Below are 15,837 nucleotides of genomic sequence, written 5' to 3'. Positions count from 1 at the left end.
GGGCAGATCATGGTCAAATGGGGCATTAGGGAGAGTAATGGATCTGCACCCCCCCCCCCCCAACCATTCTAGTCTCACAGTGATTACAGATATCTGGATTTAATTTGAAACTTTTATTTCAAATTTTATAGTACAAACACTGACAGTCATTTGCTAAATAAAATAATACAGTCTCACAGAGAAAACAGACAGCATAAGTAACAATAAACTTCTCTGCCCTTAAAACTCACACTCATTGAGACTGTATTAAAACCACATTCATAGAAAATGTATCTTGCCCATGGCGGATTAAGTGTACCTTTCCTACCTTTGGGCTATTTTCAAACCATGGGCCCCTGCACACATTTTAGGACCATGCAGAAATACATGTGTTTTTAATTCAACTTCCTGACTGTATTCAATTTTATTCCTTGTTTAATACAGCACCACTTGTTAGGAGTGTTTTGTAGATTTTAACATTTTCCAATAAGAAGTGAAACAAATACTCATTTCAGAACATTTCAACCATAAAAGGCCACTCAAAAATGCTGTCATTACAATCCATCAACATATGCAAGTAAAAGACATCTGAATAATTCTACATTAAAGAGAACTGCAACTAATGAAGAGGTTTCTGCTGGCAAACAAGTTTACATTTCAGTGCTTCATCTATAGATTCAGTGTCTGCTGCCCTTAAAGAATAAATGGCCTATGTTACATAAAAAAATGATGCGTGTCTGCAATCAATCTACCTGCTGTGGGAAGAGAACCCACAGCCTTCCGTACCAAAAACAAGTATGCCTGCTGCACCACTGCACTGAATAACACAACTAAACAACTCTGACATTATAATCCTTAGTGACTTACAAACACAACAACAAAAAAAGTACAAATAAAGGAGACCTGGGAGTTGGTGTGGAGGTATAAGGCACTTGCCTGACAATAATTAAGAGCAGGGTTTGACTCTGAGCAAAGTTACTTAAGTAGACAGTGCCCTTAACTGGGGCATTTCACACACAAAAAAACTCAATCTCAGTGTGATGGCTTCCTTAATTCAACACTCATGAGCTTAAAACAAGCTCTGCAACAACTTGCCTCTTGATTTCGCTGTGCTTTCCTTATCCCCGATCTCCTTGCTTGCTTCTTTGCATTGTGGCAGTTCTAATAATTAAATCTCCCGTGTGGTTCTAACAAGACTTGTGTTATGGGTTGTTTGATGTGCTGTTCTTCTAATAAGCCTTGCGATACATTCTATGTTCTAGTGCTAAGGTTCCTTGGTTGTGTTGTGTGGCGTGCTGCACCTGCTAGGTCTTAATACCGGCTGGTTTTACATACAGGAACAGAAGGCAAGGTTTATTTTCACTTTTGCACTGGTGTCAGAGCAGGTTCCTCCAGTACCCATAACCATGCGAGGGTCTTTCCCCTTTGGTTTCACTACCATACGAGCTGATAATTTGAGATACATCCCTGAGACCAACTGTGTTAACATGCACTCATCAGAAAGAGTGCTGTCCCACTATCTCTTAGACCATCTTCCACTTCTTCCATCTTGTATATCAGGTCCTTCAAAAGCCTGACAGATGTAGAATGAGATCTCATGATAAGGGCCTTTCTGAAGGCACAGATTGAGATATGTATCATCCTATACCCCTCAGTTTCAAAGGAGGATAGGTTTTGGCCCTTCATCACCCATACTTGCTCCATCGCTCCTTCCCTGGACTATGTTTCAGGACTGGCAGTTTTCGAGTGGAGAAATCAGCTGGAGCCTGTATGCAGCACCGACACGCACCTTTACTCCACTGCTGAAACTTCTGCATCTGATTCATTCTATTCTGAGATCTTCATTCACAGAATCTTGAGACCAACTGACTGAAGCTGGGTCTTTGGCACAATCTTTGGTGCTTAGACGTTTGATGCTGTTTTCTGTGTCGGACACCTTGGCCTTCAACGTGCTCGCACTAATCTGCACTTCAAATCTCCCTGGGTCATTGGTGTCAGAGGTTCCTTCCTCAGTACTGCTTATGTCTGCTTCAGGTTGGGGCTCTGTGATGCTGACAGACCTGGGGTTGGTATTCGAAGTGAACAGGAGGATGACTGCATTCCTCTAATCAATTTCACACCTCCCGGAAGTCGGTTTAGGCTCCAGACATCCAACAACCAGTGTTTCTGCCCATTCATGAGGAATCGCAAGATCAGAGTACAAGTAGTCTTAAGGAACCTGTACAGTCTGAGTCCTTGGGAGATTTGAATCCCTCTCTCCCTCCAATATTCTTAAGAAACATATCCTTACAGCAATTTTGACTGTAAGGTTCCAGCCCAGAATGTGACATATAATGTAATTAATACACTTTTACATCTCCATCCCAGCAGTTCAAGATCCCATTATTATATTAGCTCCAACTTGCTTCTTTCCAGCCCTTCTTACCTTGGTACAATGTAAAGCCTGGATATACTACAGCTAAGAAAAATAATTTACTGTTAATATCTTTAACATAAACCAGTCAGTGATAAGACCACCTCTCATTTAATTTACCCTGTCTGTGCCCCATACAAAACTGATTTACAATTTAATATGCAATTTATATCACAAAACTTTCATACAAATATTAATATCAAAAATGTTTACAGTTACTTCTTCACTTCTTTTGGTGTCCTAAATATTAATGACAGTGTGGTGATAAATATGCTTTACAGCTCACCTGACAGTTTAACACAGTCAACGAAATTCTAATCTTTCTCGGCCACTTCTTGCAAAGCCACATTTAACATGTCTATTCCTATATGCAATGAGACTAATGCTTTACAGTCTCTCATTTATTGACCATTTCACAATGCTGCCAGTCTTCTTCCTCATCATCTCCATGACCCACCACCAATCTCTGTTTCAAACACAAGTACTCTTGTTTCCCATGACCCACCACCAGTCTCTGTTTCAAATAGAAGTACTCTTATTTCTTCTAGTCAGCTCCTCTGCTTTTTCTGTTGCTCAAGCATTTTGATCTGGAACAATGGGAAACACGGCAATTGCAAAAATCTCTCTATGGCCCTTGTTACATTCAGAAGAATAAGAAGCAGAGTACACTTCTTTGCTGGCAAATATATTTCTCCTTAGCCTGCTCTACATAGAAAAATGTCTTTGATCCTCCAGGAAAAATATCCTGATGATGGCTGCATACAGTAGTTTGAATCTCACACTCGCTTCTCCTCATTTCTTGATTGCTGGGATAAACTTGCTTCTCCTCTGCCTGGTTTATAGTGAATAATAATTTCCACAAGTACTCTGCTGTCCCTAACTTTTAATGTTGTGCCATTGGCACTGCAATGCTGAAATTTAACACATCAGAACAGACTGTAGAGAGACGATCTGGCACCAGGCACACCACACAGATGTGCATTTCATATGTGGCCGCCCTTGGTACACTTTCTGAAGCTCTTCTCGTACTTCTCCATAACTCTTGGTCCCAAAAACTGTATACTGCAAAAACAAACATTAAACAGTAAAGCACTAAATGATATTACTACAATTATGCAACAGTAATCAACATCAAGCTAATGAAAACTAATTAAACTGGAAACTCCTTTTTATTAAGAAATGAGAACAGATAACCTAGGCCTCATGCCCAAGTGTTATGAAGGACATGACAAACAAAGTTAGTTAATATTATCTAATTAAAATGAGAAAATTGGGTAAAAGACTGTAAATATAGATTAAAGGGACCAAATTAGCAAATTCCCAAAAGAAATAAGGATGCAGAATGAGAAAATGTTATATCAAATGGAGCACTTAGTTGGAGTCTCTGACAGTCAGCCGAACTCTGGAGGATGCAAAGGAGATCTTAGGACAGTTGGTGCAGAGGGGGAAAAGTGGAGCTTGAGGCAAGACGCATTAGGAAAAGCAGAATTGGATCTGACAAACAGCTTGGTGTACCCATCAGTCAGACTGGACGAAGTAGGATCAAACCATTTCACAACATGCAGGAATTTACAAACATGATCTAAAATACTTAGATACACAAACATAATAACTGGTCACACACAACTATAAATCACTTAAAGTACAAGCTTTTCTTTTGTTAACAGGTGTGTTGTAGGGAAAAAAAAAGCAATTTTAGCAGCTCTGATGCCGTATCTAATCATATTTTTTAAGCCTGCAATGTTTCAAAATGTTTACTGATATTTTATTGCTCTTCCTTCATGTCCCTTTCCACCAAGATTACACAAACTATTATAAATGTACTGTGATCTTTAATCTGACTTAGATGTTGTTTTACATTGTTTTAAACAAATGGAGAAACAAATTAGCGAATAAACAGAATAATCTACTAATATATTAATCCTTTGAACACTTAACCTTGCATTCTTGCCAGCATTTTGGTCTCAGGAGACTTAGTATGAAGCATTTCATGCAAACAGCACCATTACAGATAACTGTCAATGAATTAACTAATGAAAACAACTTGATACTTCAAAAATGTACATACAAATAAAATTATACATTATAAGGACACTTCTCTAAACAAGGCTGCAAAGATATTTCATTATATAAACTTTGAGATAAGCATCATGTTAAGAGGGGGTACAAAAACAGTAACAATCTGCAAGTACCAAAATGTTTTTTTCGACAACTGCTATGATTTTACAGATGTGTTTCTACAACACAAGACTGAACAAATAAAATAAACTGGGTCGACTTTTTTTGAAAAATCCCAAAGTTTGAAATTTTTGTCTACAGATAAGTCTATTAAAAATACACAGTACAAAGCAACATGTGCAACTTTCCACAGCATCTCTTGCACAACCTAAAGCTAACCAAATTGTCAATCCTGATACCAAACTGAATACAAAGCCCAACCCTGAAGTAACAAGATCATTCTCGTAGCACCTTCGACTAAATGCAGTTTCACGAAGGTAACATCTGCATGCATCTCTCACATTTACACAAATGACATTCATTAAAAAGGACTAAAATTGTCAAAACATTGTGTTTCATTAAAGGATATTCCATTTTTAACTCAACTATGGACTACTACCTATTTTCTGTTTGATTATTTGTAGCATGTATTTTACAGTTATATTTTTAATACGTGAACTAAGTGCAGAACATAATTTAGGAAATGAACATCACACCCTCCATACTGTGATGTTTCTTCTTGGTTTGTTTCAAAAAGTAATATGCTAATTTAAAACACAGCAGTATTCCAAAATGAATGGCTTGACATCACTAGAATAAAAAGGAGACCACTGCTGAGGTCTACTGGCTCTACAACTGTGTTAACCTGATTAAACACACATTATTTTCCAAAAGCAGAAAATGTACACCCTAAAAGGCAATGTATTTCAAGAGAACGTCATACAACAGTTCTTTCTGTGGACTGGGAACAATGATTGGATTTTCAAAGGTGCTAACACTTTACCTTTTCAATTTTATCCAGCCATTCTTTGTTGGATGCCAGCTCAGCCATGAATCCTTGGTGTTTCAGCCACTTGCTGTGTAGGTTTCTTGCTTCATCATATGACATGTCCTGAGCAGTCAGCATCTTTTCATTGATCCATAGTGACAGCTGCAAAAACAACAAAATTACCACTACCAACTTGCATTTAATAGGTCATTAATACAAGAATTTTACACACAGGAAGACACTGGAAATACTGCAATTCAGCAAATACAGCTGCATGATACAGTTATCAGATAAGACATAAAAAATGTTTCCATCTTCCAAATCAGAAATCACAAATTAATCTACACATTTGAGCTAACAATTGGTGGGGTTATGGAGCTCACTGTATTTTTTTGTTCAAAATATATACAGTATTAGCTCACAATCTGGATGTTCATCTAACACTCAGTACCCATCATCAGCCGAAGCTCCAGAAATATGAATGGAGTCATTACCCAAAACTTCAATGCTGATCAAAACAAGCCTCAGAATACGTCACTAAGACAAGTTAAACATAGATCTTATCACAGAACAGTGCAAAGCACACCATCAACTCTCCACATAAAACAGTACAAAGAGCTCATAAATCAGTCAGCTAATACTGAGTTGTACTGGGCAACACAGCAAATCCTGAGAATCAAAAGTTGCAGACATACAACAATGAAAAATATAGTCCACCACTGCAATGACTTGTACACCAACTCACAGCAAGTGGCCAGTGCAGGGGCCAGCAGTCACTGAATCAATACTACCTACTGTACCATTCCTCACCATAAATCAACAGCAAAAACTCAGGAATCAGAGCTATTTTATCCAGCAATATGGCTGTGGCTGGCCTTAGCCTTTCCAGGATCTGGCACCACCTGAACTCTAAGAGTTAAAAAGAAAGAAAAAAAATAAAATAAAAAAAGTCCATTCCCCATTCTGGCTAGTACTCCACACTTCAAGAGCAAGCTGTCAGCAAGCAAAGTCCCTTCTGTGCTGAGGAGCAAAAATGGCTCCATAATCTAGCTAGCACACCTTCAGAACAGGCCAGCAAGCCATCTCCCTCTCTCTCTGCATGTGCTCCTTAACTGAAACTTACTGACATGTGCTATGACAACAGGTCTTTAATGCCAGTGACAATATGTGTTGCCTTGTGTGGGAAATGACAGAACACTCTGCCATCATATGAAAGATTGATCTGTGAAGGTTTCTGGCTCATTTGCAGTAACTTTAAAGGAGTCATTGGAATATTACATTAATGAAGGTGTTTGAGGTATTCTCACTTGTAGGAGACTGCAGTCACAAGAGTGTTAGGGGTTCATAGGTTAGTACTAAGCTAACTGCCCTTGCGAGCCATTTTAAGACTAGCCAATTATCCACTGTGAGACTCAAACCCTGCACCTTGTGTTTGTACGGCAAACACCTTAAAAATTAGGCCACCCTCCCATGTATGGCTGCAGTGCTCACAGGTTCATAGGTCAGTACTAGGTTGTTGATCCAAAGGACCATTAGTAGCCTAGCCACAATACTCCAAAATCATACGTAACAATTGACATGACTAATATATATCCAGTTTTTATGCCTTTCAATCAGGACTTGAGGGGGCCAGACCCAAGGTGTACTTACAATTACCCATCTATTCATCCAGGTTATGCTTTAAGGGTCAGAGTGTTTCTGTGCTTTGCATCCAAAGGACATCTATTCCATTAAAGTGGGATTCTCAGATATATATCAGTCTTACAAGCAGGTCCTATTTATATTTTGGTGAAAGTTAAGAACTCTTGAGTGGGCACTGAGGCTATCATTAGTTTTGCCGATGTGCAGAAGTCACACAAGACTGGGTCCTTTGAGGGTCTGTATACTAGACAGAAGTCACCTCTAATGAGTCTGTAAGAAACAGAAAAATACAGAGAATGTTTTAAGAAGGTCTGTGCAGCTCAATAAAGGCACACGACTGATTGCCTTAGAGAGGAAACACTGTGGTCTCTCAAGCTGGGTGATATGCTTAGAGAAGTCCATACCAAAGGGGCCATTACAGGCCTGATGAGGGAAGAGTACAAAGGAATAACTGCCTTATAAATGGAAGAAATAGCCTATTGATTAGTATGGCAGAGTAAAAGGATTTCCTAACAGCAGTGGATACATGGTGATCACAGGACAGTTAGTCATCAATGAAAGTGCTCAAGTCCCTAATGAAGGAGGGAACTTATGATGGGATAACACCTATGTGGTAGATGCAAGGGTGACAAGTCTTGCCTAAGGACACAATGCTGCATTTCTTGGCATTCAGTTTTAGGCTGTGGTTCAGGCACCACTTACTGGCGTGCATTATTCTCACGTGAAGAATATGGGAAACCGGCTGTGGAATTAATGACAATTCCAAGTTTGCAGTCATTGACCTTAGTCAGCCACAGGACCTTTATGTCAGCCTTGACATTAGGGAAATAAATACCTAAGGGAAGTAGTCCTAGGACTAATTCCTAGTGGACACCACCAGTAACTATTCATTTCAAAAAGAGCATGCCTCCCAAGCTAAGAGACTGGGTTCTATCAGCCAGTTTGCTATCCAGACAGTAACATAGTGGGTTATATTAACTTTGAAAGGCTTGTCAATAATGCCAGAATGTGAGTGAGTATCAAAGGCCTTGGCAGGTCCAGATACTCAAATGTGAACCAATCTGCTACAGTCTAATGCATGACATGTTCAGATAAGCCCACTAGGTTCTGGAAGCAGATTATGCCTTTAATAACCCAAACTGGCATATATCCAGGCCTTGTAGACTGCCTATATTCTTGTTAATAAAATCTATAATGGTGCATTACATTGGTTTGTAGATGAGGCTGGTTAGGTTTACTAGTCTATAGTTTCCTGGATCAGCAGTGGATCCTCCCCACTTGAGTAGGATGACTACTGCAGTTCTCTATTCCTGTCTCATGAATCCAGTGGAAAGGCTAAGGTTGAAAATGCTTAGCAGAGTCTCTTCCACACAACATCTGGTGCTGACAAGAAGGAAGCCTGGCACTGCATAAGTATTTTTATAACCCAAGCAGAATCCAAATAACTGTTCCTCAGGTAGACTGCAAATGTTGAAGGTGTGATGGGAAAGAAAGAGGTACTTGGGAACATATTTTGCGGGAGTGTAATGAGTTGGCAATTTCAAAAATCTCTTCAGACTTCTCTGTCAGAAATACTGGGTGAGCAAATTGGAGTAACTAAGGAACTTTTTTTTTTTGAGTTGTGATACAGAATCAGATTTGCCTGGACATAGTAAGGCCTTGCTGAGTTTAATTCTTGTGGCTGCCAAAAAAGCAATTACTAGAAAATGGGAAATGAAAGTGCAAACCAACCATACTATAAGTAGTAAATATATATTACTGAGATAAAAAAGTGGGATCTTTAGACAAAGGGAACGAGCAAATGACATAGAAAGTAAAATGGGAACTGTGGTAACAATACACACAGAATGTTTTAGAGGAGGAATGAGGTTTAAAAGAAGGCAGGAATTGAATGAGCTGTATGATATTTGACTGACAATGACTGTAATCTGCAACTGAAAATATGTCAATATGGTTTATTTTCATTTATATAAATATATGACTGCCTATATCATACGTGATAATTCAATAAATATGTTTCTCAATTTAAAAAAAAATGCATCGAGCATTCAGGACCTGCTTAGAGGTGATTGGAAGAGGTGGTCTGGAACTACTAATAAGATGGGGAAAGTTACGGGGAGATAGAGGAGTAAAGTTAAGATTTAAAATTGTCCAATAATATGCTGGCTATGCCTTCAGGGGATTGCTGGATGATTAAATGTTATGTATTAGCTCTGAGCACTGCTGGACACTAACTCTAAGGTTTCTGACACATCCAAAGAAGACTCTGTGACTGTCTTTAACAGAGGTAGCAATTCTCAATTTGTACTTATTTTTGGAAGATTTGATTTTGTTTATGAATTCTCTGTTGATCTCGACATGATGGGGTATTAAGTTTGTTTTTATGGGCTATACATTTTTTCCTTGTATTGCATAGTTCATTTATACTAGTGCTACAACATAGGGTTTATTCCTGAACTTAGCATTAGGTTTGACTCTTATGGGGATAGATGCCTTGATGCATGTTTTGAAGTGAACACAGACATTTTTCACAAATGCGGCAATGTGCAAGATGGGCATTGCTCATACAAGCAGGGCAGTTAAATGTTATCATGTCATCAATTAGCTGAAATAGGTGGTCTCTAAAGATAGAGGAGATTTGTGGTAAGTCAGGTTTTACACTCAAAGTGAGTGCCACCAAATGGTGCTCAGATCAGAACAGTGATGTGTCAGATGTAGATGTTGATCATAGGGTTAAAATACTGGTGAGAAGTAGGTCCATTATTTTTGAACCCATAATGACCATGAACTTGTTGGTCTAGGAAAATGTCCAAGAATCTTTGTACATATTTATTTAAGCTGGTGTAGGTTTCCCAGTTAATGGAGGAGTAGTTGAAGTTTAAAAAAATAGAATAGTGTTAGGATCAATAAGAAGGGATGTCAGTTTGTTTAGACATGCTTCATGGGTAGCAAGTGACATGGAAGGGGTACAGTAGTTGAGTTCTATTTACTGTCTAAAGCAAAAGTTCAAGGGAATTATCCTGGCTTAAGAGTCTAGAGGTGAGAGGGCTTCTTAGGAATAGGTTCAAAGATATATATTAGGCTAATGACCATCAAGGCCTTTATAAGCCTAGTCATGCAATCCAAGCCAATTGTGTCCCTATATGTCACTGGCATTTATTAGGAGGAGGCTTGTTAGTTAGGAGGTTTCTAGAGGTAAAGTGGGGGGAGTATGTTAGTTTGGGCATCACTGTTAGACAAAGACATGGGAGCCAGATCTGGTGTGAATTTCTGATTTCCCATCCACTTGTCAAGGTTACACTTAAATAAGATTAGGGATGGACTCTGCTTAACATGGGTGAGGAGCCTATTCCAGGGAGTGGGGTTACTCTGAGACCCATCTGCCTTGCCAACATGCATTATTTACGTCACAAGCAAAATTTAAATCCTTGGATCTAGTGGTACTGATGCTGTTTATTTTGCGGATGTGTAAAAGGTCCATCAGAGCTGGATCCGAGGATGTCTTGTATGCCAAGAATAGATCGCCTCTCAGTAACCCATAGAATATACAGTATAGAGATACAAGTTTAAGGTGATCCATACATGACAACGTGTTTATTATACCCTAGATTCTCCTAGTAAGAAATGTTTGTGGGCATTCCAACTGTTCATTCGTTTGGGTCAGGTACACGCAGAAGGGGGCATTAAACTCAATGATGGCTCTGATAAGGGACGAATAAAGTAGCAGTACAACTTCCTTGGACTTGGATCTGTCATGATTACAGACATCCAACCCAAAGCTTTGTATTACATCACATTTTGAATCAAGGTTAAAAAGGGAGGGAAAAGACATACAGGAGACAGAAAATGCATCCCATGGTGAATCTCTGTGTGTGTACATACAGCATAATTTTTGAATGTGCCAATTTAACTGGTAGGGAAAGATTTAGACCCTTGGATTATGGTCAGACTGCCTGGTGCAGAAGGCTGTGTGTTTTTCCCCTCATCAGGTGGAGCAATTGCTGACACTACACTGCAGAGTGGGGGGGGGGGGGGGCTGCTCTCCTGTTTTTTTGTCCTTCGAATACGTTAAACTAAAGTCCTATTTTCCTTGAGTTAGTGGTAGCTCAGGTGGATGTAAAAGATCCCATGGTACCTACTGAAAAGAGTGGAGGAAGTTCGTTAATACCCTGGACAAATTTCCCTTAACAGTATGAATACCACCTTGGGTCTACCCTGGAGAATGGTCACTAGCTTAGTGGGACTAACCTGGTCAACAGAGAATAAAATAAAGAAAGTCTGGATTCTTTCAACCCTGGAAACTCCTCTCAGAGCAATGTCATCTTTTAATGGGCAACTTACATTATGTTGTACAGAAATGTTACAACTTTAAATGCAGGACCCCTAAACAACATATAAAAAAGATACTAGCAAGAACAATGCCAAGAGAAAGCGGAATGCCAAATTGTGTTTAACTACATGCACGTGTGTTGATAAAAAACTTCACATTACAGACAACAGTAGCTCTTTCAATGGTGTTAAACCTCACAAAGGTAGGATTTAAGCTGTTTTTGATGGCTGGCCTTATAATCAATTACCAGGAACACAAGGTACATTAAGAAATTACCTACCCAATTCCTCTCATTTGGCTAGTCCGGATCCATTTGTCATAACTACATCTTTATATTTTAATCATCACAGAACACAGATCAAGATTTGCTGCAGACTGTGTTTTAGGAGATGTTGCCTGTGCAGATACCTACCTCTTGGCAATCCTGCAGGAACTTCTGGAGGTCACGGTTATCCTTCAGTCGCATCAACAATTCACTGGCAGCTTCACGGTTCTTCTTATGCCTATGGTTACCAAAAGTAGTACTTAAGTGAATCACACATTGCTACTGTTGGTCAGGAAACAAAACAGCACTTAGAATTTGGCTTATTTTTTCATATTGTAAATGTTGGTGACCACTGGCATTCAGTGTAATTTTTTTTGTTATCTTTGTACCCACTGTTGTCAGTCATCAGACCCCTTCCAGTCAATTGTCCTACTCACTTCCCATTAATGGAATGAGGATTGATCAGGACGGGACATTATTCTGACAGATATCAGGCTGAATTGGCTTAAGATTTTTACCTTGTGGGCCCTAATCCCATAAGCGCTTGTCAGCTTGTCAGGGAGGACACATGCAATGGGCTAACCACAGAGGATGTCCCCTCAATTCTGCAAGGGGGATTCCTCCAAGCAGTCCTACTCCACAAATTAGAGGATGAGTGTTTGTTTCCCAGTTTTCACAATGGAACTCATACTGCCATGTAAGCCTTAGTGTGTCCACTCCCTCCCAACCCCCCTTCCCCCAGAAAGAGAAAAGTGAGCCACACCCCTTCAGTCCCCCACCCCACCTGGCTCCTCTAGTGCCAGAGCCATAAGTCAAACCCTAGCCACCTGGGTCACAGTCAAAACTCCACACAGCCTGCCTACTGCATTCACTGCAGTATTAAAGAAATGCTTCCTAATGTTAATGAAAGTGCTACTTGTGATGGAAAGTACCTGAAAAAGTACAACATCAATTAGTTCTCAGAAAAAAGTGCACTGTATATACACTGAGAAGAGTTCATGTTCATAAATTAAACCAATACAGCACTGATGTAATTAATACCTTCCCTCAGAAGAGTACTGTACTATACCAACCTAACTGGTACACCAGTCCCATCTACATCATAACCAATGTCTACCACAGCATATACACAGTACCTGTCATCAATGGAGTCTGCTTTCTCTTGAATCTTGTCAGAGTAGATATTGCCATCACTGACTAGTCTCCGGCCTGTCTCTACAACAGCATTGATCTTCTCTTCGTTAGCATCCATGGTGGTCATGAAGTCTTCCTGCTTCTTAATGGCAGCTTCAGCAGCTTCCAAGGTAGTTGGCATTTCTGTATGTGCCAGTACATACTCCTTCATGTAAAATACAGAAAGACATTAATACAAGCAGATGTTTAACAACTAAAACAAAGCAATTTTCAAACATTAGTTTGCTGACATCAGTCATGTAACCACTTTCAAAACAGCATCTTTTTACAAATCCACAGTGAGTACTACAGCTCAGATATGCAATACCCAATGCACTTCAACCATTTAAGGACCTTAAAATGCCAGAACAAATGTAAATTTGTTTGTTTTTATTTCAACACATTTTCAGTTTTTAGTGCTACAAATACCGATACTCAGCTCTGGATACTGGAAATATCCACTTATGAAAGACAGCAGCAATGGCACTAAATCCATTTTGAAATAACTTTGTGGCAGGTCACACTCACTGCTCCTTGTATTTAGTATGCAAGAACTCAAATGTACACAATGAATGCATCAAAATATCCATTTTTACACTGCACCATTCCAGGAAAATAAAGCAGCATAAAGTCTTGCAGTTCTTCAAATATTTGCATATATTTATGCTTGGAGAGGGGGCAAAACTTATACTTCCAAGTATTTTTTTTAAACCTTTTTGTTAACCAGGTGCAAGCCCACTGGACAAAACTGTCCCTTTTTAGGTGTGAATGGGGAAAAGCATCTGGTTAAGTAACTTGCTCCGAGTCATACATTAGTCAAATGAAGGTGGAAAGAATCAAACCCTGTACCTTGGGGCACAGGAAAAGTATAGTTGTGTACACTTACCATAAATGTAGATGTTCAAGTATATTCACTGTTGCAGTCATCACTTGTGGGTTATCCCTGCTGGGTAGCCCTCGGCTGGCCCAAATACCAGAGTAAAGAATTTCCCTCCTGCATTGGCTGAGTGCAGGGACTGACGTCAGGTCAGCAGGGCTATAAAGGGAGACAGCCGATGTCATTACATCAGTTTTTCTTGCCCCCAACAGGTAAGAGTCCCAAAGAAGAAGTAAGCAAAGGGGGAAGGTTGGTGGGAAACAGGATTGCAACAGTGAATACACACGAACATCTACATTTATGTTACATGTACACAATGGTTTACTATCAAATGTTTGTAATTTAAAAGTTTGGACATTCATTTGTGCGACCCACGTCATCAACTCATGAATATTAAATAGTTCATGTCAGACAGTAAATTTATGCAAATTAACTGTTGAAAAAAATGTCGAAAACAGGGCAATGGATTGTGCAAGTGCTCCAGAGAGCCCTATACATTCACCGCCACCAAATGGACATACATTCAAAGTTTTTTTTTCATACTGACATCACAGGATAGTGCGGATTGGGAGATATACCCCTTTTCCACACTGTAGTGCGATCTCGGAGTTGTAATATACAAGTACCAGGGGTGTAGGGAGGGGGGCTTGCCCCCTGCAAAAACAATACTGTCAGTGCTAAGTATGTATCTGGTCCATACGTAGTGCTGTACAGGGGATATTACAATTAAGAATATACATCAAATTAATAAAACTAACATTACCGCACGTTTTTATGCATGATGTCACTTCTGCAACGTTCTTAAAGGCGAATGCAGCTATTTTTCGACTATTTAAACTTTGATATTTTTTTTCAGTACTTATGAACATCGCATAAATTTATTTCGATGTTATAACTGTTGAATATATGACTTACAGTGTTTTGATAGTAAACCTTACACAACTGTACTATGTTCTTTGTGTTTCACTGTTGCAGTTATCACTTGTGAGATGATTCCCAAAGCTGAAAGGAAAGGGTGGAGGAAGGAATATAGGAATACAGGGAGCAGCCTATTAACGGGATGCTAGCATGCCCTGCAGGACTGCAGAAGCAAAGGCTGCTCTAGTCTTGGAGAATGTAGCCAGCTGGTAGTGCTTGGTGAATGTGTGGATGGGTGAATGTGTGGATGGATGTCCAGGTGGCAGCTTCCAAGATTTCTTTAGTAGGGACCCCTCTCAGGAAAGCAGTGGTAGTAGAGGCTGCTCTAGTAGAATAAGATCTGATAGAATTAGGAGGACTCTTTCCATGAAAGGAGTAGCAGAAGTGGATGCAATCAGAGATCCATTTAGAAATGGTCTGTTTAGAAATGAGCACCTGCCCCAGGAGCGAAGGAAACCAGAAGCTGATCGGATTTCCTGATTGCTTTGGTCCTATCCAGGTAATATCTCTATTGTCTGTGTACGTCAAGGGTATGCAAAATTCTTTCCCCTTTATTTTGGGGGTTGGGGAAGAAGGTGGGGAGATGGATGGCCTGGTTGAGGGTAATCTCTGAGACCACCTTAGGCATAAAGGATGGGTTGGTCCTAAGAGACACCCTGTCAGCATGGAAAATAATGAAGGGTGGAATGGCCATAAGGGCCTGGAGTTCAGAAACTCTCCTGGCTGAGGTAATGGCCAGTAAGAAGGCAGTTTTCCAAGATAGCTACTTCAGGTCAGCTGCAGCAGCTGGCTCAGAGGGAGGTAAGGTTAATTTTTCCAAGACAAAATTTAGATCCCATGCTGCAGCAGGTGATCTTCTGCATGGTCTAATATGTGCCACCCCCCAAGGAACATTTTTAACAAAAGTTGGGAGAAGATAGGCTGGTTTGACTGTACAAAGGCAGAAATAGCTGAGGCATGTATTTTGATGGAGGAGTAAAACAGCCCCTGATCTAGGAGCTTTGCAAGGTTGTCCAGAATCAAAGCTAGAGAGGCATACGAGCTGCAGACATCCTTGCTGTGGCACCAGATTGTAAATCTTTTCCATTTGGCTGAGTAGGATTTCCTGGTGCTGGGTTTTCTAGCTTCCTTGATAATGTTTAAAACCTAAAGAAATCAAAAAAGAAATCAAAAAAGTTAACAGGTAAATCCAAAAAGAGCCGAGGGTATCCAAAGATAAATAATAGTATCCTGAACGTAGGTTTATTTTTTAAAA

The 15,837-nt window shown here is 39.7% G+C and overlaps 1 protein-coding gene across 1 annotated transcript in view; it reads right to left on the bottom strand.

Moving 5' to 3' along the window:
* Window positions 1-15,837, bottom strand: part of SPTBN1 (spectrin beta, non-erythrocytic 1) — a 2,377,138-nt gene that overhangs the window by 846,093 nt on the left and 1,515,208 nt on the right. Inside the window, exons 17-19 of the mRNA XM_044055150.1 lie at window positions 12,751-12,953; window positions 11,762-11,852; window positions 5,394-5,540 (exon numbers count right to left, since the gene is read on the bottom strand). Coding sequence (XP_043911085.1) covers window positions 5,394-5,540; window positions 11,762-11,852; window positions 12,751-12,953 — 441 coding nt within the window. The remainder of the gene's footprint in view (window positions 1-5,393; window positions 5,541-11,761; window positions 11,853-12,750; window positions 12,954-15,837) is intronic.

Source organism: Protopterus annectens, chromosome 1.part2 (genome assembly GCF_019279795.1).
Source record: "Protopterus annectens isolate FY-2018-M chromosome 1.part2, PAN1.0, whole genome shotgun sequence".
Taxonomy (NCBI): Eukaryota; Metazoa; Chordata; order Ceratodontiformes; family Protopteridae; genus Protopterus; species Protopterus annectens.
This window is presented reverse-complemented; position numbering and strand designations above follow the sequence as displayed.